At 41.7% G+C, this 24,113-nt stretch overlaps 4 protein-coding genes across 4 annotated transcripts in view; 2 read left to right on the top strand and 2 right to left on the bottom strand.

Moving 5' to 3' along the window:
- Positions 1-2,607: 2,607 nt before the first annotated feature.
- prrg1 (proline rich Gla (G-carboxyglutamic acid) 1) lies at positions 2,608-8,952 on the top strand. The gene is made up of 4 exons (XM_069694765.1): positions 2,608-2,669; positions 3,525-3,566; positions 5,224-5,384; positions 6,279-8,952. Exons 2-4 carry the CDS (start codon positions 3,557-3,559, stop codon positions 6,741-6,743), a joined length of 636 nt encoding a protein of 211 aa, XP_069550866.1. The 5' UTR covers positions 2,608-2,669; positions 3,525-3,556; the 3' UTR covers positions 6,744-8,952.
- Positions 8,953-9,510: 558 nt separating this feature from the next.
- On the bottom strand, positions 9,511-14,590 carry cpox (coproporphyrinogen oxidase). The gene is made up of 7 exons (XM_069694764.1): positions 13,893-14,590; positions 13,509-13,652; positions 13,195-13,305; positions 12,939-13,080; positions 11,873-12,091; positions 10,287-10,391; positions 9,511-10,185 (listed from the first exon to the last, which is right to left on the bottom strand). The coding sequence occupies exons 1-7, from the start codon at positions 14,455-14,457 to the stop codon at positions 10,101-10,103; spliced, it is 1,371 nt and encodes a 456-aa protein (XP_069550865.1). The 5' UTR covers positions 14,458-14,590; the 3' UTR covers positions 9,511-10,100.
- An 829-nt stretch (positions 14,591-15,419) lies between these two features.
- Positions 15,420-20,237, top strand: ccdc181 (coiled-coil domain containing 181). The gene is made up of 6 exons (XM_069694609.1): positions 15,420-15,662; positions 16,866-16,976; positions 17,355-18,347; positions 18,477-18,623; positions 18,759-18,916; positions 19,577-20,237. The coding sequence occupies exons 2-6, from the start codon at positions 16,875-16,877 to the stop codon at positions 19,746-19,748; spliced, it is 1,572 nt and encodes a 523-aa protein (XP_069550710.1). The 5' UTR covers positions 15,420-15,662; positions 16,866-16,874; the 3' UTR covers positions 19,749-20,237.
- Positions 20,238-20,343: 106 nt separating this feature from the next.
- The window catches only part of p3h2 (prolyl 3-hydroxylase 2), a 56,273-nt gene continuing 52,503 nt past the window's right edge, over positions 20,344-24,113 (bottom strand). The window contains exons 11-15 of the mRNA XM_069694763.1: positions 23,709-23,859; positions 23,247-23,364; positions 23,036-23,111; positions 22,267-22,407; positions 20,344-21,586 (exon numbers count right to left, since the gene is read on the bottom strand). Of these exons, the coding sequence (XP_069550864.1) occupies positions 21,494-21,586; positions 22,267-22,407; positions 23,036-23,111; positions 23,247-23,364; positions 23,709-23,859 (579 nt within the window). The 3' untranslated portion in view covers positions 20,344-21,493. The remainder of the gene's footprint in view (positions 21,587-22,266; positions 22,408-23,035; positions 23,112-23,246; positions 23,365-23,708; positions 23,860-24,113) is intronic.

Raw genomic sequence — 24,113 nt, 5'->3', positions numbered from 1 at the left:
GCAGCCATCAAATAGCTTTTACAAGACGAAACATCCACAAATAAAAATCTGTTTTCAGACAACAATTAATTATATTTTCTCACTTTGGTTACATCCAAACTGAAATCCTCTTTCATCTCTTAAATGGCAACCTAACTTCTCCCTCTCGGCCTCTTCATGTTACAGTTGAACACCCTATTTTCCATCTCTCTCTCACAAACACACACACACACACACACACACACACACACACACACACACACACACACACACACACACACACACACACACACACACACACACACACACACACACACACACACACACACACACACACACACACACACACACACACCCTGAGAGGGAAGCTTACACCACTCATTTTTTTTCCTAATTGAACTTAGTTAATTCTTCGTCCTTAGGGAAAAATCTCAAAATGAATTCATATTGATGAACACACACACACACATGCAGATAGAGATGAGAACATTTTTGAAGCAAATTAACTTCACACATTTAATAAGAAATGCAACCTCAACATCTGAGTCAGACTCCTTATTAATTTACAGAGGTAATACTGTCACACTGTGAACCAGTGAATCAAAGAAAATAGTGATCAGCACATGAATGAAAGAACAGGGTTTCCAGACATGAACCAAAGAGATTGGTGTGATATGCAGGTTTATATTATGATATAAAACTCAGTCTCTTTTCATTATGTGTGTGTGTGTGTGCGTGTGTGTGAGCACACAGATATGTTTATACCCATCCTGACTGATTGCAATCTGTAATCATCAGTAATGAAGTTGAAAGACTTTGCTGCCAGGAACAGTTGACCTACACTCCTTTTAACACACACACACACACACACACACACACACACACACACACACACACACACACACACACACACACACACACACACACACACACACACACACACACACACACACACACACACACACACACACACACACACACAATGACAAAACTAATCAGTGTTATTATACTGCAGTGGAGTTACCATACATCCATTCGCTTGCAATAGATTGAAGTATTCAAATTGACTGACATGGAACATCGATCATAAGTTAAACGATGTGGAAAGAAATTGAAATTAACCATTGTCTCTTCTTCTGTCGAGGAAAATGTGATGATGTGAGCAAAACCAAAATTAAAGCAGAAGAGCATAAATATCAGGCAAATATGTTATCAAATTTAATATTAAATTCAATGCAAGAGGGTATTTTGCTTTTACAACCAAGTTTAGAATTGGAAACTGAAAATTTTACAGCTTTGTGTTTAATACTACTAAACTGTTATTGCACAATATAATAGTTATATCACAACATCATAATCATCACAATTTAAACCAAAAAGTATTTTCTTTATAGTCTAATATTTTACATTTCTCCACTGAGTTTGATGTCCACTTGAAAGTCTGTCGAACTGAAATGGACAAACCTGATCATTTTGTTTTATAATTGAATGCAGTTAACTATAACAAATTTAGCGACAAAGAGAGAAGGTGGGGGTAAATCATTTCTGCAGGGAAAAACAGGGAAATAGAAAAACCAAATACAAAAGTTTAGTTGATCATCAGGATTTCAACTGAAATCAAGCAGTGCAAAATTTGGTGGAAATACACACAAAGAAAGTGACTGAAATTAGATTTTTTTTTTTACATTGTCATCTATTTGTATTTAGTTTATTGGTTATATATGTTTAATATATATATGTTTAGTTATTGATATCATATACACTGTTGACATTTATAGATGACAGTAAAGAACCACATCTGATGGTCACAAAAAACAGTGGTTTACTTAGTGGATTGAAATACAATTTTGAGGTACTTGTACTTCAGTGTTTTCATTTAATGCTACTTTATACTTCCACTCCACTACATTTATTTGACAGCTGCAAGTTGAGACAATGCCTAACACAACAAGCTTTTAAAATACAACATATTGTTAAAGATTAAGCAAGTGCTTTACAACCTGTTTGACTTCTGACGTCTCACAAACATCAGTGTGTAGTTAGGGTCACATTTCAGATGTCTAGGAGTCGTTAAGAGCTTCACTTCATCGTGTTTTTTCCCCCCTCTAAACTTCTCGCATGGTTTAATTTCAATACATTTTCAAATAATCCAATATCTTGCCAAAACCAAAGATTAGAGAAAAAGTCAAAAAACTTTGTGGATCATAACTTCCTTCCTTCCTTCATCCCTCTCCCAGAAATCATCTGACAACCCTTCACATGTATCTGCTGTCCATGTTTATAAAACTGGATATAAAGTAGTTCAACTAGCTCCACCTGCAGCAGCTACAACAGTAACATGCTGCTTACACACTGATGCATTACTACTAATAACCTAATAATGACTGATATTATATATGATATTATTAGATGTCAAAACTACATTTTGCTCCTAGTACTTATAAATTTGAGCACTGTTATCTCAAGACACTAAGAAAATCACTGTGATTGCTGACATTCTGTTAAATGCAGTTCATAAAGTTAACGTGCTCGTCTTCACACTGTGGAGTGTCTCTTTAACTCAGGAGGCAGGGCCCTTAACGAGGCCTCTGTCGCAAACAGAGCTGTGTGCGCCTGCGCGTTCTGCATAGCAACTCTGGGGCAACAGAGGAGAAGAGGGATCGCTAATGCGCATTTTGGGGACGAAAAAAAGGTAAAGAGAAGTTTATGTCTGTAGTAATAGACGTTTTCGACATGACGTGAAACCTGTAATATCAAGGACTCCTCCTTGACCTCTCCGTTTGCAAATCCGGCCGTTTTGAATCATGTGTTGCTCATTAAATCTTATCTGAAGCTGGAGGCGCACGGATCCTACAAATCATCCCCCCGCTTGTCAATACGCGGCGGGGCGCTAACCAGCTCCGACCCGACACATAAGCCTTTGCGGACGAGAATAGCCGCGGTGGAGCCCAGCTATCGGTGACCGAAGCCTTCCGTAGTGTCTCTGGTCATTGTTGTAACGGGGCGGCGGGGGGCTTTGTTGGGGACGTTTCCACTGCTGGGCGTCTATTTTGGTCAACAGGATTCCGGTAACATCCATGTGCAACACTGCCCCGCAGCCGCCATTGGTCACTGTCACTTCAGTCAAATATGTCTCATGTTCACAGCACAACAACGCCCTTAAAGCCTGGCTTCTAAAAAAAAATGTCTTCTAATAATATTAAAGTAGAGTTGTTGTTTTTTTTCCCAGACGGAGGAGATTTGATACGGCTGTTCTTCCATTATATCACGCTTTTTACTTGGAGTTACTTTCCAAGTAAATTGTTTTCAAAGTGTTGGTCTGAAATGACCTCCTTCTCAGTCTCTCAAAGGTTATTGGGATGTTGTTGCTGTGTTAAACTCAAAGGAGTCTTTTATATATATATATATATATATATTTTTTTTATCTTAAGAGTGAAACAAGGAAAGGGTGTAGTTGTTTAGAGGGGGACTTTTTTGGTGAATTATGGTCTGACTTGTATCAGCAGGTTCAAAGCTGTACATTAATGCTTGTTTGGTTTTGTGCAGATAAATCACCCCAAACAGACCCGCAGGAATCATGGGGACTGGTAAGTTGTTTTATAGACACGTTACTCATGATTTGCACATGCATTCACATACATTTAATCACAAACCCTTCTCTTCTCTTTTTTTTCTTTCTTTTCTTTACTATGGTGTTGAGTCACACAAAAGTTTGTCGTTGGAATCTGACCCTTTAACAATTCCCATTCTTCTTTCCCAAGGGGAATTTCCTGTTTTCCTGCATTGTGTTCAATTTTTTTTTCTTTTACTTATAAGGACTTGTGAAGATCACATCCTTTGAAAATGTAGTGTTCATAAGTTTTAGTTGAATTTTTTTTTTTTTTAAACTTACCTAAAAGTGCCCACAAAATGTGAAATAAATAAATTTGCTCATGTTATGTTAAAGACATGTAAGTGCAGATATCTAGGGGCGACGATGAGTCCCTGCATTGTCCAGTGTGTCCTCAGTCCAACCGGAGAGGAAGAGAAACGAGTGCAGACGAGCCTCGTGTTCGATTCAATGAAACAGAAAACTCGGCAAAATAGAATTGAACATTGGTGGTGCTTTCTGCTGCCAGAGACGGCTCTTGGCGAGGAGAGAAAGTTTGGTGCTGAACTCGCAACTTTTCCTCATTGCCTATGAAGATAATTGTGTAACATTACTGACAGTGTTAGTAAGTTAGCTGTCTGCGGATGTGCAGTTCAGATCAGTAGAAATAGCATCTTGTCCTTGAGCTATCTACCACAATGAGGAAACTTTATTTATCAACTTTATTTATCGAAATGGATCTTTCGTGCGACTAATGGCGACACATACCGTACAAAACTAAACTAAACGCGGTCGATATATAGTTTAGCTGTGGTTGATTTTTGTTGCTATGGTCTTGTTAAGAACAGATAAGCAAGCTGTCACGTAAACTACAGGCTGAGCTGATTGCCATTTTTTTAGGTGATCCACTACTGGCTCCAAACAATCTAACTTTACAATCACATATAAGAAGCCAACTACTAACTTCAACCAAATTGCCTAAACTATGAGAGCAGACTGGACGCTACATTGTCTCACTATTGAATCTTAACGTACCAAACGGTACGATCGGACAGGACTTCAATTTTACATAATGAACCTTTTAGGTTCTGAAATGCACAGGCGCCATTACTTGTTAATTTGGTCGCATATCACACATTCCCAGGGCATGTTGTGGCATCTTGTGAGCAAATTCTGTTGGGAGTTTATGTATATATTCTGGGTGTTTGAAACAAAGGGGCGCTCTGTCTCTCTAAGTTCATTCTCCCAATTTCTCTTATGTGGCGTAGGGACGGCTGCCTAAATCAAAGGAGCTTTTGTTTTTATGCAGAAATGTGGGCACTGAGCAGCGCTGGGCTCAGCTCTGCCGCCTTTGTTTCAGTCCCCACCTCTCTTCCTCTTTTCTGCATCTCTGTCCTTTTTTGCCTCACTTTCAACACTTTATTTTTGCTTAATTCCTTCCCGCTTTGCCTCCTCCCCCATGCTGTTCCGCTTACTGAGTCACCCTTACTTCTCTTGTTTCTGTCTCATTTTCTTGTCTCCATTGGTAATCTTGAGCCATGCTTTCTTTTTCTTCTTCTTCTTCTCGCACTTCTCATAATCTTATATCCTTCACCCCATTCACTGCTTTTGTCTCTGCCCCCCCCCCCCCCCACCTCCCGCTGCCCTCCTCCCAGTGTTCCTGCCTGCAGACGCGGCCCACTCGGTGCTGCGGCGGCTGCGCAGGGCCAACTTCCTGCTGGAGGAGATGAAGCAGGGCAACATCCAGAGGGAGTGCCGTGAGGAGGTCTGCACCTACGAGGAGGCCCGCGAAGCTTTCGAGAATGAAGAGAAGACGGTGAGAGAATAAGGGGCACACGACACAAATAATCCCTTCTCTCCTGAAAACTCGACACACAGGAGCAGAAAAGTAGAGCACAATAGAACACCTGCCACACAGGTCAGGACAGGTCTTTTTTTTCTTTCTTTTTTTTAACATTATATGGTTTGAGGCAGTCAGCGACTGTCGGGTTTCCCGGTAGGCCTGTAATCGGTCAGGCAAAAAAATTCACTGCAGCTCATGGGGTCATTAAATTAAGCAATTTCAAGCAGCAACGGCCATAACACAATTACCCACAGGCAAGTTCAAAAACTCCGTTATCCTGTGCTTCATTATCCTGATTCATTCTTATTTTGACCTGTAGATGACTGGCTGGCTGGAAATCTCTGAAAACAGGACACCCATGTGGAGCTAAAAATCCACAAATCAATATTACTACTGCTGAGTAACTCAAACCCACGATTTGTAATAAGAATACAAATCCAAAGTTTTGTTTTGCAGGGTCTCATGTGTCTAACAGTGAAATCCTATGCCAAGAGAGGTAGCTTGTGGAATGTGGGTGTTTTTTCAGGAAGTGATTATTATCGGCAGGAAGAGCCCAGTGCATGCTAGAGGCGTATTTGTAAACCCATTGTGAGAGGCCAGAGAGCAAAGTCACGCAGATGGATGTGCACAATCATGTGGTCTCTTTTTGTTTGGGTGTTGTTGTCTGATCCCTTTGTGTTGCAGTAATCCAGATAAAACATATTCAAAAAGTGGGCAGTGTGTGTGCGCACTGAGCTTGAGTTTAGGAAACGGTTGTTTGTCATCATGTTTACACTGCAGCTGGCATGAATGTCACTGGACCTTATCTTGATTCTTGATATCTTGTGGTTTCGACAACATGCGTGACTTTGTCCCTACTGTCTGCAGAGGCGGTTCTGGGAGGAATATGTGCGGGAAAGCAGTCCATCTGGAGGGCTGGAGACGGTGGTGGGCGGAGTCCACTCGCTCTACCTGATCGTGCCGTTGCTGCTGGTTGTGCTCATCATCGCTGCTATCGGCATCACTGTGTGGCGCTGCCACTCCCGTAAGCGCTCACAGCGCAGCCCCAGCCTGGGACACTCGCATCACAACCACGTCCTGTCTGTGGTCTCTATGGACCAATGGGGGAGGGATTACCACCACGGTGACCAAACAGAACTCAGTGTCCACAGCAGCCCAGCTTACCCAGGCTCCGAGCTCACGTCGGGGAGAGGAAGTGCCGGAGATCCGCCGCCATCTTATGAGGAGGCTGTGGGCCACACAGACGTCCAAATAGAGACAGAGCCCCCGCCACAGTATGAGGATATCGTCAACACCAGCTCTGCTAGAGTCAACGGTGGCCAAGGGAAGTAAGCGTGTTTCTAACTACCACCCCAACAAAAGCCCTAACCACACTAAGACCAGCTTTTTGTTTAGCAGTGCTACTGCTGTGGTATCACCAGCCTTCCCCATTCAACACAAACACTATTAACTGTCTGGTGCGTGGACTAATGCAATCAAATCCCGGAGCCAGCGATGTTGAAATTTGCACTAACCTTTTGTCATTGAGGTGAAGTGAGAGCAGGAAGAAGCAAGTGAAATTGCAATACCAAAACCAGTCTACACCTGTGCTGCATCTCCTCAAGTTGCATCTATGCTGGCACACTGTAGCAGATCATTTAAGTCAGCAAGCATAACAAATGTTGCATGTGGCATGAAGGAAAAATGGTTCTTATTGCCAACATGAAGGACAACTACTCTGTGTATATGGAGGTTGGGCTGATGCTTTATTGAAGGTTCGTGCCTATTTTTTTTTTAGACTTGAGTGGGCAACCGTGAATATTTTGTACCTATTTTTTTAATATCTTTGAATTTGAACACTTTGTTGTTAAAAAATAGTATTTATGGTTTCCATTTTAGAGTTTGTATATTGCAAAGCTTTGCTAAATTTTGCATTGCAATATTCATAAACAGTATTTAGACCATAAAACATAAATTTCCAGCCTAATTAAAGTTGCATTAAGCCATTTGTGACCCAACATGGAGCAGAAATAATCTAAAACATAGCTAATCTGATTGCAACCAATTATCTGATCACATATTCAGCACCCTTAGTCTCAACACACTGTGATCAACTGACTAATCCAACTTCAATACTTACCTTTTAGCTCTGGTTTAATTGACTAATTCTTAAGAAAAATATCTGAGTCTTTAGTTTGTTGAAAATGATTCTTCACCAGTCAGTCATGTACTTCAGCTCTTTGCTGCTTCGTGCTGGGCAGGCAGCCCTGGCTTGTCTGTGTTCAATGTAAATGGTAAGTGGAGGTAAAAAGAGCATCAGACAACAGTAAATGTTCAGGCTAAAAAAACATAACAACGGTATAGAGCCACAGAGTTGGGTGTTGATTCTCGGTGGAGAATCACTCGTCATCACTCCACTTTATCAGTAATTTAATTCCTCGTTGGTATCAAAAAATAGGCTTTAATGCAGGTTTAAATAATTCAGGTGCCAAACTAATGCATCGGTCCAACGTCAGTGTACACTTGTGAATGTTCTGGAGATTAAGATTTGAGATGAGGCCACCGGTTATAAAAGGGGCGCCGTTTTGTATACGCGTGTCATATGTGCTTATGTCTTGGTAATGCATGCAGCTCGGCCTGTACACGAGGTCAGATCGGTCTCTGCACTGTTTGTTGATGGTCAGGGATCACCGGCCCGTGTTCACATGGGGGGCCGCTGACAGCTGCTCAGAGCCTGCTTTAACTGTGAAACACCCCTCGTCCCTTTTCCCCTCAACCAACTGTAACTTCTGGATGTGAAGAGCTACAAAGTCTTATGCTGTACCACTTTCACTAGTTATGGAGTGACTTGCACAAGAATGTGGGACAGAAAGCAGCAGAGACAGGAGCTTTGGCAAAAGAGTTATCGAGGGAAGATTCTGTGTTTAACATCACTACGGATAAAGTCCATGTTTAGCATGTGTAATGCACCTCTATATAAATGTATATAGTTTGTATGTGTGAAACTCACAATGAGATTGTTTTTTTTACTGCATAGGAATGCATTGGTACTAATGTAACTATAGTACAGTAGGTTGTGAATAAATGAAGGCACTTTGTGTTTAGGCTTAAAGTGAGCTGTGTAATGAAAAGTAGGACAGTGTGGTTTGACGTCTCATAGCAATAACGATGTCATTGTAATCCTGTGAAGAAAAGTGCTCATATTCTTTATGCAGTGTTGCTGCATACACTCTAAAACCAAATATATCTAATTTTCACTGATAAATGTCACTTATTTCCTGTCTACACCTCAGACTTTGAGCAGTGATTATTATTATTATTGTACTTTTTTGTGTGCCGACCTGTGAACATCGGCACTTGCTATGACACTGACCTGAGTTGTGCTGGTAGGGCTAGCCATTTTGGTTAGGTCAGTTGTTTTACCGTTACTTACAGAGCCCTGTTTTTACAATGCCTTATCAAACAAAATGTTATATATAACATTAAATGCAAGGGAACTTGTTATAAATCCTCGACTTGTGCAAAAGCTTGAATTTATTTGTAATAAAACACCTAAAATGAACTACACGTTTCAATCAGTTGTGTTTTGTGAGCATTTGAACTTGCTCTGCAGTTCTCCTTCTCCCTCCTGCACTCTGTGAAAGAGCATTATTCACAAACGACACAATAATACATTGCTGAGCGTCTTGCAGTCTCTAACAACTGGATCAAAGATTAACTGAAAAGGGTGAATAGATAAACATTTATCACGAGTTGAGGAAAGCCATTAACATGGGTCACCGATTTGAGCACTTAACTCGGTTGTACTTTCTATCCGGTGCTGGAACAAAAAGATAACGCGTAAATGTTGATCATTAGGACAAATGGCGTAAAAACCCGAGACTTATTTTGAGAGGATGTGTTTTGGAAACATTATTCTGTCTTGTAGTCACCACCTGGCCTCTGACTCACATTCATCCTCTCAGTGGAACGTGATCCAAAATCCAAGTATTGTTCATGGCTGTTCAAACAAACCAGGAGGGGACTCATTAACCAGAAATGAATGACCAACCACATCGTAAATGGGCCTCAGCGGGGAGCAAGTCAGCCTCGTCTAAAATAATCCATTGTTGTTAGCGGATGCACTCGGACGTCAAAACTAGATTTATTAACATTGGATAGCAGTGGTGACGAAGATAAACACACAGTGGCTCAGTTTGTTCTTATTTTCCCTTTCAGTGGTTCATTAAAGCCAAATAGAAAAGACTAGAGCTCCGACAGCTTCAAGTAGAGCAAGCTACATTTAGCACAGGCAAAAAAAGAAAAGAAAAAAAGAACAGCTACTATTTGACACAAACATTTGCACATCACCAGAGTGAGATCACCTACAAAGCAGGTCACCTGTGAAGTTATATTATTTGGTCTTGCTTTACTTGCAATGGCACAGAGCTCAGTCACTAACACACACAGTGTCTCATTATTACATTCTTACGTTCAATGTGTGATAAAGGGGTTAACAAGGCTGATTAGAAAAATTGTAAACAGGAGAAAGAGAAAAGTACCGGCGCAAAACTCCTCAGACAATTGCAATGCAAATTGATATTATTTTGGTAAACGCAGGGTTAAATTCTGCTGCTCTCATCAAACAGATCAGACCTTTATCAAATAAAACAAAGACGGCTTTCCTGGATGTTTTGTCCATATTGACATGGAAACCTGTGAACGCCGTGGTCACACCCACTCCTTGGGGGTTCGTAACACCTCCAGCATCTCAGCCTCCCGGGTACCTTTGGCGGGCTCATGCATGTACTCCCACCTGAGGATGAAGGAGGGAGTCTGTTACCGAGCAACACAGACTGCTTGCTACCGTCACACGAGAGCGGCACGACCGCTGCTTCAGACCAGTGTCGCGCTTACCTGGCAGTGAGAGGGAGCGACATGAGGATGCTCTCGATTCTGGAGCCAGGCGTGGCCAAGCCAAACTTCACGCCCCTGTCGTACACCAGGTTGAACTCCACATATCTGCAACAAACACAACGTCAACTGTAGACACACAGCCGCAAATGAGTCAAGACACGTCAACATCATATTTTCGGTTCTTTTTACAGTATTTCAAGTACCCTGTGAAAGCACACTTGATTTAAAACCTGCTCGGGATGCTGTTTTCAGGATTAACAAATAAACACACCACGCTAACAATCCAATTCAAATGTATCTACATTTTCAGCTGCAAAGCCACAAAACATGAACACCATCAAAGTTTACCGACGTTCATTGTTGAGACCGAGCCAGGGCTCATTCATACCACTCGCTCTGATCCAGCCTCTTCTTTGTCCCACTTCACCTCAACCATCCAATCACCGTCTCAGTTCCTGGCAAACTATTGCACTTCTTCCTATTCAGAAACTTCCCCTGTGTCGTTAGTCTCTCACAAGATGATTCCCCACAGAGGCAGTGAACTCTGCCAGGATTTGCACCATCATCAGACCACACAGGCTCTGCATGGAGTCTGAGATTACGCTAGAAGTCTTTATAAAAGTAGATCGAGTTTGAAAATCGCAGCTTAAACAGCTGATCAAACGATGCCAGTGAGGTGTGACTTAAAGCACGAGAGATGCTAAAACTACGTTGATGGTCAATCTTTTGCACAGAATCATGTCGTCCTGATTGACTATCTGCATTGTATATCAAAAGTGATGCGCAGCTCGGTATCCTCATTATCAGTCTTGTCCACATGACTTGCCACAATTCAGTTCAATTCAAATCTTATTCATATATAATCGTCAAATAACAATAAAAGTCAACTCAGAGCACTTAACGCGTTAAAGTCTTTCCATCAGAACTTTGCAACACGAAAGAAAGAACACAGACAAGTCAACAATTCTCACATGTTGGAAGCTAAAACGAATGATATTGCGCCTGGAAGTAGAAGTAGTTGACGTAAACGAACCAAAGTAGAGTGCAGTGAAATGGCTTGTTTATTTACTACATGGAAATGTGGAGGCGAGGAGCAGGCTTAGTAAAAACAATGAGCCAGTGTCAGAGCAGGAGAAGGCTGCCTGCTTTGGTTTCACTGCAACTATTAACAAGCTGTAACGCATGTTGGCTCCAATTCCTACCTGCACCCACACATTGAACTTGAACTTAAATGTCAAATGTCACAGACATTCAAAAACCCAAACTGAACCAGTCAGAGCAGTCAAGCGTAAAACGATAAATTAAAAAAAATCTTTTTATTAGTATCTCATTTGAAATGAATTCGTAAACATCAGCTCTTGTGTCAGTCCGAACATAGATCAGCAGACACTGCTTTAGGTGCAGCGGAAAAGCAGTGCGATATGAGGCTTTAGCCAATTAAATACAAATGAACTACTGACCCTGAACTAATTGGGCTGTAAAATAAAAAAAGACCTCCTTATAAAATCTGCTCTCAGCAAAAGCAAATAAAGGATGTGTACATTTTCGCTCATAGCCATCAGTTCATATGCGCGTCTTGTACTCACCTTCCCCGTCGTACTTGCTGCCAGTCCTTTTCCTCATCTGTAAAGGTGTCATTGAGGTGTTTGTATACGATGGGCAGGTAACAGGGCACCACAGTGTGGGCACAGCTCTTGACGAAGCTAAAAGCCTCCTCCTGACTCGGGGAGTCCACGTCGTCAAAGAAGATTCCTCCTATACCGCGAGTCTCTCCTCTGTGGCGGATGTAGAAGTATCTGTCACACCTGGACACCAGAAAAAAACGGGATTACAAAATGATTCGCTTTCTACGTCGGGCTGCACATTCAATCGCACAAACAGGGAGAGGAACTACCTGCACGGGGTCTATTAGCTACTTCAAACAGAGCTATGGGTGCACAAAAATAAAAAACCAAGCATACATTTCAATAAATGATGTAAAGACAATAATCAAAAGTTAATAAAAGTAGAGCTACGTAAAATTGAAACAAGGAATTTAAATGTGAGTTTAGATGTACTCTTACCGCTGCCCATAATATAAAGCTAAAACATAGTTAGCTTAGCTTAGCGTAAAGACTGAAGGCAGAGGAAAGACCTCTGCAGCTGAGCTCAAACTAACCAGCGGCTATCTCTGTGCGTTTATATTTAAATGGACAGAAATAAAAGTGGTATCAATCTTTTCATCCAACTCTCAGCCAGAAGACAAGGACATTTTTCAAAATGTCAGATTATTCCTTAAATTGTTCTTCAAATAAAGTTGACATGATTTTACTTATTAAAAGCAACATCAGATAAACCGCGCCCATCCTCTCCATGTCCACACCGGTCATTTACTGGCTATCGTCAAGGCTCAACGGTTTCTCTGCATCTAGAGATTTTAGGCAGAGACTTCCTCTTATCAAGCTCCCACAGTGAGGCGACACCCACTGTAATCCACACACACACTAATGAACAGAAATCAGGCAGACAAATGCGTACGTGCTGAAGTACACACACACACACACACACACACACACACACACACACACACACACACACACACACACACACACACACACACACACACACACGTATGTGGAGTTTAACAAACACAGGAGTAATAAAAAAATGTACCATTTCTTAAAGTCGGGGTAATACTGCGAGTGGTGCTTGTCACAGGCGTCCTTCAGGGTGTTGTGGAAGTGAAAGGCATCTTCTTTATCAACATAAATTGGAGTCAGGTCTGTGCCGCCTCCAAACCACCACTGCTTCGAGCCTGCAACGCGCACGAAGACGAGGAGGAAGGAGACAAGGGTCATCATTCATTCACATACTCAATAGTGTCACTGACACCGAGACACAACTGCTGTCATAAAGGACTGACGCTCACCATCTTCCTCCTCAATCTCAAAGTATCTGTAGTTAAAGTGCACAGTGGGAATATGGGGGTTCTTGGGGTGGATAACAGAGCTCACTCCCATGGCACAAAATGGCAGCTTACCTGGAAGAAAACAAGAGAGTGCAATGTAAAAGCTCTAGCATAGACACAGTTGAGGCATGTTTCATTGTCATGCAGAGCCTCTTCCAACAAATGTAAAGTACAAAGGCCAGAACTGTGTTAATAGGTGCAACAGAGAAGTGCCAGGTAAAAGGATTGGCCACCACACGCTAAAATCATGCAAATACCAGACCATTACGACTTACCATCTTTCCCTTTGAGGACTTTTCCTCGGCTCCTCATCTGCTTTGCAGCCTCCTCGGTCAGGTTCCCGAACACCACTGACACATTGACTCCTGCCTTCTCAAACACCTTTCCATCCTGCATCACACAGCTGACTCCTCCGCCACCTGACACAGAATCACAGGGTCAGAAAGGAATGAATGAAAACACAAGATTAATTCAAGCCGTTTTGTTTCTTGTCTGCATCTGTTATTCTCAGCACAAAACCATGCAGCATGCTTGATAACCAGTGCTTGGAGATTTTTTTTAATTTTTTTTTTAAACTCTGATAATGTGCGTAAAATGCAAATAGGTTCGTTTTGCTGTCATCCAACTTCTGAGGGTACCATGAGGCAAGTCCACCTCACCTTCCTTCCTCTCCCACCGGTCCACCTTGAACGTCCCACCGTCCACCTCCTCCAGGGCTCTGCAAAACTCGGCCTGCGTCTCCATGATCAACATCTCCATCCTCGTACGCATCTCCTCTTTCCTCCCCTGCAGCACATTAATATCAGTCACCGGAAGAGACATGAACTCCCGGCATCTCTCCAGTATACCCCTCTCTCGCTCCTTCTCCTCAACGGCGTGGGAGACTCTCGTTGCCATCTCTGCGCGCTGGAAGTGGTTAGCGTTGGCCAAAAACCCCGCCACCGCTGCCGTGACTGCGGCGGCTCCACTGAGCACCAGGGCTCCCCTTCTGGTTCGCCCGGCCGCCGACCTGCCCGCGGCCCCGTGGGACATCAGCCGCACGCTGGTACCCCTGGAAAACCATCTCGTTCCCGGGAGAAAAGTCACCGGCGGGCCGTGAGCAGTGGAGGATAAACGCAGACCGGGCTCTCCTGAACTGGCAAGCCGCTTCAAACGTGAACTCAAACAGCGTCTCGCTGCAGCCTGAGCCGTTTTGTTTACCGAGCAAAAGACAATGGTGGCCATTTGAAGGAGTAACACCCGCTTCAAGTCCAAGTGCGTGGCGGCCGTTCCCGATTAATGCGTACCTAATAACTCCTCAAAACAGTATCAGAAGTTGTGCCTACGTGCTATCAGCAGTGCTTCCAGTCTAGAGGGGGGCGGTGCCGAGGAAATAGGGGAAATGTAGTTCTCTCGTTCGCCGTGCTGAGTTCAGAGTGCTGAAAGACTGCAGTAAACTACAAGACGCAGAGTGCAGCGCGCCTGAACACAAATGTTACGTTCAAGGACTTCTCATGTGCTCTGCGTCCGACGGACGTAAGGGAATAAAATGAGGACGAATTCAGGTGCCTGTCATTTTCCGTTTCCCGGTCTGTAATTAAAATATGTTGACCTATAACTGAATTCTTATCGGACCATTATCTTTCAACAAGTCATCTGAGTTTACTGACTGGTCTTTCACGTGCAGTCAACATGTTTTGAATAAGATAGCCACGAAAGGATCCACGGTTGTTGCTCGATTGAATCAACCCATAGTTTTTAATTTTTGATTTTATTCTTATGTTGTACGCTTTGAGCAATGTCTGGTAAATATTTTCCTGGGGGGAGGGTCATGAATCTATTTTCTAAAATCTGGAGTCTTTAGGCACACTTCAAATAATGACTTTATTTAATAATAAACCTGAATATGTGTTATTGTTTGCAGTTAAAGTGGGTTGACCGCTATATGTCTGGAGAACAAGTTACTGTCATTATTGTAACTCTAGCATAATTTTGAATGTCTTAACTGCTATTTATATCCTAAATACACAAGAGCGGTTTTGTTGTTGTTGTTGTTGTTTTTTAGTTTTTTTTTATAGTAATCTTTTAAATATTCCTCGAAGACTGCAGTAAACCTTTTCACTGAATACCACGGGGGTTGTTTCCCCATTGTTTACACTGCGTACATGGAGATTTTGTTTAAAGTAGTGAATGAGTTTTGACGGGGTGTCAACTGCGTACGCATGCGCGAGTAGTAAAGCGTGTTGTTGGTCTCCATGACGACATGTCTATTAAACCTTTTAGTGCCGTAGAAGGACTCGAAGCAGATTATGTGCGCAGGTGTCGCTCCGCTCACCGTCGGGCGCAATGTGGGCCACTTAGACGGAGTGATAGTCAGAGGACAACCGGGCTGGATATGTTCTTTCACGGTTTATAACTAAACGGGCAAACTACGGGAGAACCTCCAGCTGGTGAGTTTAATAACAACTATGGCGCTTTATCAATTTGTTTAGTTTTGCCGCTATTTGTCCCCATTAGCCAAGAAACCTGATTAACGTGATCCCTGTGGGCGCAGACTCTGCTCTGCAGCTCGCTCTCTGTCCTGCTTGGTTATATAAACCGCAGGGGCCATGCAAATAAATAGGATTACAGTCTATCTGTGTTACAGCCTGTCTTGAAGCAGATCAAAGGTGTTCCGAGTTACAGCAGATATACTGATATAAAAGCTACAGTAAATACAACAAGCAGGTCAGTAGGAGAGCCACAGGCTTATTTGGGATAAAGAAAAACAAGAATAATAGTTTTCTGCTCATCATGCAGTACTAATTTCTGTCCAGTAGATGACGACAAAACGCAGACACATGTCCTGTATAACAACCAATACATGCAAGTACTTTTAAGGGAAGGGTGGCCTGGATGGTAGAGATGGGATGGATTTATTTTGGATTTTATTGATGCCACTGTAAAATAAAATTAAAAATTAAAAAAAATAATAAATGTATAATTTATAATATTCAGCTTGTGATTTGGTGTACACCAAATTGTCTTGTCATTTTGCTTATCCAAATAGATGGACCATGATGGATATTATGATCTTTTTGTAGTAAGATGTACTGTATTTTCATGTCTGTCACCATCCTGATTTGTCCCGGTCATTGAATATTTAGCAGCATTTTCACTCATCCAAGAGCCATTATTGACTGCCTTAATTGGCAAAAACCTCGTGGAAAATAAATCTAAATAATAAATAAGTTTTGGCAAAGTGTTACTTTTTTCATTGTAATTATATTTTGGCATTAATTTTAAAAAAATTATGAAATTGATAATAGATATAGTCTACATTTGTCTAACATCCCCAGCTTTATTCATTATGCCGTTAAACAGTCCTGATGTGAGATTGATTCAAGAGAAAATGTCATGGGATCACCAAAATGTTAGAATTCAACGTCTGGGATCATGAATATATTTGAGATACCATCTCATGGACCAAATGTGGGTCAAGAAGTAATTCTGGCGTAATGGCGCCACTAAATCCCAAATCATTAGGAGTTGTTTTATCAGTGAATGAATTGGCCCAGAAAACTCTGGCCGGAAGATGCGGCAGTATTTTGGTCAGGACTCGCGTGGAAAAACTAAATAATACCTACATTTTGTCTTCTTGGCCCTTCTCCAAGTGTTAGACAATGAGTGTGGGCGTTTGCACAAAGTCTCAGGAGGAGTATGAAGACGACTTTGAGAAGGATTTGGACTGGCTGATCAGTGAGGAAGGGCGAAGTGAGGACCAGGTAAGTCTGGCATGGTACAAGACGAGTGGACAGGTTGATTGCACCTCGTCTTTCTACTTTTACTTTTTGTTTATCACCCAGCTAGCAGCCTGGGCGCTGCACGTGTCTCTGAGCCTGCTCTGTGAAAGTGTGCCAGTGAATAGTGTTGAGTTACCCGAGCTGGCACATCTCACTGTTTACATGTGAAACCTATGCTGTTGACATACAGCGGCGTACTTTTACTGTGCCACTAATGGATGCAATATTGATGAACAAAGTTAAACATATCTGTTATCACACCAGCACGTCTATCACCCGCTAAGTATTGACGGTGCTGTTTCATTAACATTCAAATCTGATTAATGGACGCAGAGCGTGTCTGCCTTATCCGCCCCGCAGGGTCCGGATTACAAGGACATAGAGGCCGAAATCGACAAAGAACTGGAGGAGGATGAGAAACAACAAGGAGGGAAAAGAAAGGGGAAGAGAGGAAACAAAACAGAGCAGTTGGAAGAAGATGAAGAGAGGTGGCCATCTCCTATGGAGCCGCTGGAGTTTGACTCAGACAGAGACAGCCCCGGTAAATCATCACCTGTCGTGCCACCTCCTCCAGGGACGGATGACCAGACAGATGAGGAGAAGAAGTACATTTTGGAGAAAATCCAGCAGGCTAACCTTGAGCTGCAAGACCAGGAGGCTCCAAACATGACGAGACGCAGGCGGCTGCATTTTAAAGAGACGCTGGTGGACCTGGTGGTGCCTCCACTGCAGTTTGAGAGAAATGCCAATAATGGTGATGCAGAAGGAGGGAAAAGCAGCAAAGATAGAGCCAAGGACGCAGAAGCAGATACTGAAGTGTCAGGGAAGCTGTCTGAGCTAAAACTTTCCCCTCGTGATGTAAGCAGGGGATATGGAGGCTCGGGAAGGGCTGAGGAGAGCGGTGAGGGAGGGCATGGGATAAAGGAGGGCAGAGTCCTCGTAGAAAAGGATGGCAAATTTGACCTCATTAGCCTGAAAGAGGTGGAGAGTCAACACCTTCTCCCTCTGATAGCAAAAACCTTCAATGACTTTTCACTCTCTTCCCCATGTGTCCCGGAGCAGTACGTGGACCCTGTTAAGACCCACAGATCCTCCTCCTCTTCTCGCCTTCGGGCTGGCTCTTCCTTTTTACACCAGAGCATCGATTACCTTCGGGCCCCGAGACCTCCAGCGCAGCCCAGGAGCAGGCCCAGCTCAGCCAGCCACAGCCAGAGAGGCAGCCAGAGGAAAAGCAACAAGCGGCGGGTGCAGTCCGCCACCGGGTCGCCCTGCCAGGCCACATACACCCTCTCCCCCCAGCAGAAAGAGCTGCTGCAGAAGATCCAGGAGAGGAAGGAGAAGCTGGCAAGAGAGGTAAGGGAGGCACATAATAAGTGAGATGATTATTGACAGCTAAAAAGCTGTTCTTTTTAAGGCGGGGTCTACCCCCTGGTGACAACTTCTTACTCAATGCCTCCCCTTCTCTTTGTGTTTGCCGGCCAGGCAGAGGAGAGGAAGCATGAGGAAGAAGAGCTGAAGAGGCAGGAGAACGAGCTGGCGTTCAAAGCCTGGTTGATGAGGAAGAGAGAGCAGTTTCAGGAGGAGAGAAGGATCCACCGAGCCCAGGAGATAGAGAGGATGAGTTCTAAAGTACGGCCACAAGGGGGGCACACCTACCTGCTAAAACACAAATTTACAGTTTACCTGAAAGAAATAAAGCTCTACACAGTGAATATGACAATGTTTTGGAAAAAACTCACGATTGTTTGTGAATTCCTCTCACAGAAAGACTCCAGTGACCCGGAGGATACCTTCAGGCTGTGGCTTCAGAGGAAGCAGGAGCAGCAGCAGAAAGAGAAGCAGCTCGTGGAGCTGAAGAAACTCGAGGAGGACAGTTGTTACCTCCTACACAGCCGCAAGGAGTGTGAACGTGCCTTCAAACTGTGAGTTCAGCGTAAATTATTTTCATTTAAATCCTGCTGTCTTAAAACCTGACTGTTAGATGATGTCAGGGTTTCACATCTTACATTACATAGCAACTGCAGTGTAGATAAAGGTTTCCACAAGCAAGAAACAGTAGTCATTTTTTTCCATTCATCCCAAACTGTATTTTTTTTTTAATGTGCGTATATAGTCTGTGTGTATTTATTCATTGTTCTTATTTCTTTCTAAAATAATTATTTTGTATCTGTCTCATTTCTTATATCTTATACATATTTGTAAATTTGTTCATATTGTGTGCACCTTTTGTTTTTCTATGCTGCTGTGACGACCGAATTTCCCCACTGTGGGATTAATAAAGTTCAAATCTAATTTAAATCTAGAGTAGAGATAAGTAAACCTTACCCCTTTTGTTTTTCTGGTTTGAGTTCATCTGGGTTTTTTAAGGTGAAAGTTTTGTGACAGATTCAAATCCCAGTAAGTATAGAGGGAGTCAGTGTTGAAATTACTGATGTTTTGGGGGTTTAATGGAAAAACCCGAAAACACTTAAATCTCACAGAGAGCATTTTTGAATAGCTGGCAATAAGCGACAACTATATCAACCTCTCCCAGCTGACATTGATTTCCCCCCTGATGTTCACCATCCTCTTCCCGTCCTCAGGTGGCTGAAACGGAAGCGGTTGGAGAAGCAAGCAGAGCAGCAGGCATCTCGAGAGCACTCCCGCAGGTTGGTGCTGGAGGAGCGGCGCGCCCGACGCACGAGGGACCTGCTGTGTACCGTCAATGAAACCAAGACATTCAGGTTCACCGAACAGCTGGCCTACCGATTCTGAACCACACAACCTACCCTCAGACACAACATCACCTCACAAGAACCAAAAATAGATGAGAATTGATTGTTATGACAGGAAGACTCCTACAGTAATTTAACCACAGACTGAACAACACAAGAGTCAGCGTGCAACACAAAGTAGTGTTTATTCTGGGCTTTCTTTTACTATTCCTTCTGTGTTTCAGAATTTTTCTGAAGTACACCACCATGACCTCTACTCAGACCTGAGTAAATAATGAAGTAACATTAACTGCAGGTGTGATCAAATGTATTGAGTGAATGTATTTTTTTACTGAGTTATATGTAGTGGCAGATGCACTTTACTTTAAATGGAACTCAGACTGCAGTGATGTGCAGAGAGAGCTAAACCATTTCGTACGGTATGCCTTTTATCACAGCGTGTTTGCTACATAAATATAATACGTTGTACAAGGATACATACAAAGGCTATAAGGTTACTTGAGCAGACGTAACAGTAGAGTGATGAAATATATCCCTGTTTCTTCATATTAAAAGCAATCTTTGTTCTGATGTTTCACACTGCACTATATGACATGAATAAATAAAACAAAAACACACAATTATATATAGACATGGAATATTATATTTTTAATTCATAGGCATGTACACATACATTTTTGTGTTCTACAGCATTTCACAATTAAATATCAGTGAACAAAAGTGGCCAACCTCCTAAAACATCAGGATTACATTTCTGGTTAGCTTCTTGAATCTGTGTAGAAAAACAAAGTTCCTCTGTTCTGTTTGTTTTCATTGGATTTACAGTGCACGACTCGACCTGTCACCTGTATCATCAACACAAATATAAAGAAATACAAGACCGTACAAATACGTATTCCTTGAAACAGGAATGATTGGCATCTTTTATGAAAAAAAGTTTCTTATTAAATGCAGACAGCAGCTGTCTATTATTTAAAAAACAACAACACATAAATAAAAGTAAAACATAACCACACACTCACCATGTCTGCATGTCAGCAAACATGTAAACCAGTATTCTGCTCAGTGTGCCCAGAATGGAGGGAAGTGAGCTTTTAGAACAAGTGGACTCAAGAGGGACTGAAGACTTTTTCAGTTTCAGACTGGACACATGGGGAAAGACAGAGTGCATGACCATAAAATATTCAGCATATAACATGATCTCAGACGTAAATTCTTTAAATGAGTGATATTTCAGACTTAAGACACCCACATTATAAACACAGTGCACTGCCTACTCTGAAAATAATTATTACTGGCACAGAAATATCATATTTTTTTTGTGATAGTGTATTTATCTGAAACTACTGACAACTGAAAATAAGGTGAACAATGTGTTTTTGCATTAAAACCATTGAATATGTTGCCCAGAAGAACAACGCACAACTCAAAGCAGTGAAATGTTAACTTCACAGTTCGGTGAGATTACAGGTATGAGCAGTCTATATGAAACATGAAACAGTTTTAGGAAATCACGACATAAAACAAAAGTAAGTGAACTGGACCTTTTTTTTTTTTAACTGGAAGCTATGACTGGATCAAACTAAAAGGAAACAAAGGTAAACTCAAGTTTTGATGAGACATGGAAAAAAAACACATAACTGACAACACAAAAAAATGACAATCTCAATAACCTTGCACTTCAAACAGTACAAAAATAGAATTGTTCTGATCCAAAGCTTATTTAATAAATAGTTAAAATATAAAGAAAGCTTTCACTAAAGAGGATGGGGGACGTTTTTTCTCCTACAGTTCATCTTTGGGGTTGATGTTGAGGCCCTGACCCCACACGGACTGTGTGTCCAGTGCCAGGATCACTTCGTCCGCCTGTAGTCTCTCCTGGAGAAGAAAATAAAGAATACAAAAAAATGACAGAGAGAAATAAGACTGAGGTGAATCAGACCGGTGAAGGAAATGTTAGGAGAATAAACAGCTATATTCAAGTTAAAATAAATACTTACTTTATAAAAAATACTGTATTTTTTTTCCACCACTACATTTATTCCACGAGTATAGTTACTGGCTGCTTTTCAAATAATCATCCAGCATTGTTGTAGATTAAACATCTCACTAGATTCAGTTATTTAAATTAGCAGCACCTTGACTATATTAACATGCTGCTCACATGTACTCTACTGAGGACAATTACATACAGCCAGTCTAAACCTGTCAGTGATGACACATAATGATGCTGCATTCAAGTGTCTGAAAACTCAATGTACTACTGAAAAAATAATATCTCCAGTAATGTCTGTTATCAGCGCAGAGGCATAAAAATGAATCACTATATAAACAATGCTGCCTTGATTGACTTGGAAAATTTAAGTAAAACCACGTCATGATGACATGCAATTCTTTTTGAAGCAACGAAAACATTAAGAGCTGATTTTTTAATTTTTTTAAACAGAAAAAGAAAAATCTTCAATATAAACCAACTTTGAGTAAATTATTAAGATTTAAAACTTGTATTTGACACCAAAATCAGAGTCAGAATTTGGATGAACCCAGAAGCGGTTTACCAGTTCTCTGAAGAGCGGATCGAGGGTGAACCACAGAGCCACAGCACATCTCTGCCCACTGGTGACGGCTTTCACGCCGTGTGGATTCTCCCCTCCTGATGAGAAACCCACCATCCTGCCACACATGGGTTTCACTGATGCCTGAAGAGGATGGCAAAAAGATGGAGCAGGGACTGAGTTTAAAATATCTGTTTCTATTCAAGACAAACACTTCACCATTCTCTTTAAATCCAGTTTCAATGTTAAGATATATATATATAAAAAAAAAGCCAAGTTTGTTAGTCCCTAGTTGATTTATGAGTGAGCACAAAATCTGATCACAATTTTTTTTTCTTTGATACCTGCTGTGTTTATATTGTGTTTTTTCATCTCATGAAGTGCAGTGTGACAATAACAAACTGGACGAGTTTAACCTGTGATGACTCCTCATTTAAGATGTTACCTTAACCTCACATAGCATATTTTTTGTTTAAGCACAACAAATCAGAGGGGGTTTGACTATTTAAGCCTGCAGAGTGTAAAATTCAATGTTTAAGATTGACAAAATTCCTGAAGAATAGCTTTTATTTGATTTTTTTTAGATAAGTTTGGTAATAAAATGCACATTTTGGGTTGGTAATGAAAAATACATTGCCCTATAGCATGTTAAAAGACAACACGCAATAATATTAAACTCGGCTTCCTCCAGACTGACCCATGCTTACTGCTTTCCTACACAGTAAACCTTTCATTTTGAGGTTATTCTCATATCTCAGGAAAAGCATCTCACCGTGACTGTTTTAGCATCCATTTCTGTGAATATGAACTCTCCTCCTTCAAAATCTCCATTTAAATACAACAGTGCACTGAAAAAAGAAGTAAATGAGAAAAGCAATGATCAATGCAAGGACATTGATACGTATTCCACAACAAGAAATAAATACTATCTGTAAAGCAGATTTACTACAGTAATGTGGTTTTTTATAAAAGAAGACTCATACCTGTAATCTCTATATGTGTATGCTGGTGGTTCCTTCCAGCACTCATTGGCGTCAGGGTCCAGCAGACAGTTGTCAGCGTGGATGGGATGACTCAGGTCATTCCTGTGATCTTGCTGGCCTAAGAACAAATAACAAGCACCAAAAGCATTAATACATATCATATGAAAGATTGTATGCATTTTTTTACAGCACATTTCCATGTTTTTGCCATGTTTTCATGCCTTTACACTATCCTACAATATGGTAAGTTAAGGTAAGGAGCATTTGTTAAGTCTATTGTTGGACTGCTATGGCTTTCCTTTTTGGATAACTGTCTAGTCTAGTAGTGTAAGGTAGGGTTTTTTTTTAACCTTATTCTGCTGCTGGACTCATTGACTAGAAGTATCAATTAAAGACACAATACCAAAATGACTGTATCTATGTTTTGGCGTCACGTGACATGGGTTTCTGTGTATGAGTGACCTGTGATGGCTGTCCGGCACACCAGGTGTGTGTAGGAGAAGTGCAGAGTGGAGTTTAGCATGAAATACGACTCGACGATTTGTCTTGCTCGCTCGCTAGTATCGTAGAACAGGCGAGCGCTCCTCATTGGCACTCGGCCCTCGTAACCATACTGCAGGGAGAAGAAAAGAGAGATTATGAAAGGCAGTCAAACAAGAAATCCAAAAAGATGGTGCACGGGTAAAAAGAAAACAAATATCGTCTATGATGTATTCTTTATGATAAAGCCACTGAGGCGATAATCCTGATCAGTTTGTATGAATTTCAATTTCTCCGTTTTAGATCGAAGATCTAATTTTCTTTAAAAGAAGCTTGTTGTAACTTTAAAAATAATTTGAGAGATGAAATCATGCAGTGTAACTACGG

Source organism: Brachyistius frenatus, unplaced genomic scaffold, assembly GCF_029030835.1.
Source record: "Brachyistius frenatus isolate BFR_SWC_R1_liver_20210118 unplaced genomic scaffold, ASM2903083v1 Contig_18, whole genome shotgun sequence".
NCBI lineage: Eukaryota > Metazoa > Chordata > Actinopteri > Embiotocidae > Brachyistius > Brachyistius frenatus.
This window is presented reverse-complemented; position numbering and strand designations above follow the sequence as displayed.

Coding starts and splice junctions, on each gene's coding strand:
- prrg1 (XM_069694765.1), top strand. Junction 5,385..6,278: donor TCGAGAATGAAGAGAAGACG/GTGAGAGAATAA, acceptor TACTGTCTGCAG/AGGCGGTTCTGGGAGGAATA.
- cpox (XM_069694764.1), bottom strand. CDS start 14,457: ATGGCCACCATTGTCTTTTGCTCGGTAAACAAAACGGCTCAGGCTGCA. Junction 13,081..13,194: donor TGAGATTGAGGAGGAAGATG/GTGAGCGTCAGT, acceptor TGCGCGTTGCAG/GCTCGAAGCAGTGGTGGTTT. Junction 10,186..10,286: donor TCGCTCCCTCTCACTGCCAG/GTAAGCGCGACA, acceptor CTTCATCCTCAG/GTGGGAGTACATGCATGAGC.
- ccdc181 (XM_069694609.1), top strand. CDS start 16,875: ATGAGTGTGGGCGTTTGCACAAAGTCTCAGGAGGAGTATGAAGACGAC. Junction 16,977..17,354: donor AAGGGCGAAGTGAGGACCAG/GTAAGTCTGGCA, acceptor TCCGCCCCGCAG/GGTCCGGATTACAAGGACAT. Junction 18,348..18,476: donor AGGAGAAGCTGGCAAGAGAG/GTAAGGGAGGCA, acceptor TTTGCCGGCCAG/GCAGAGGAGAGGAAGCATGA.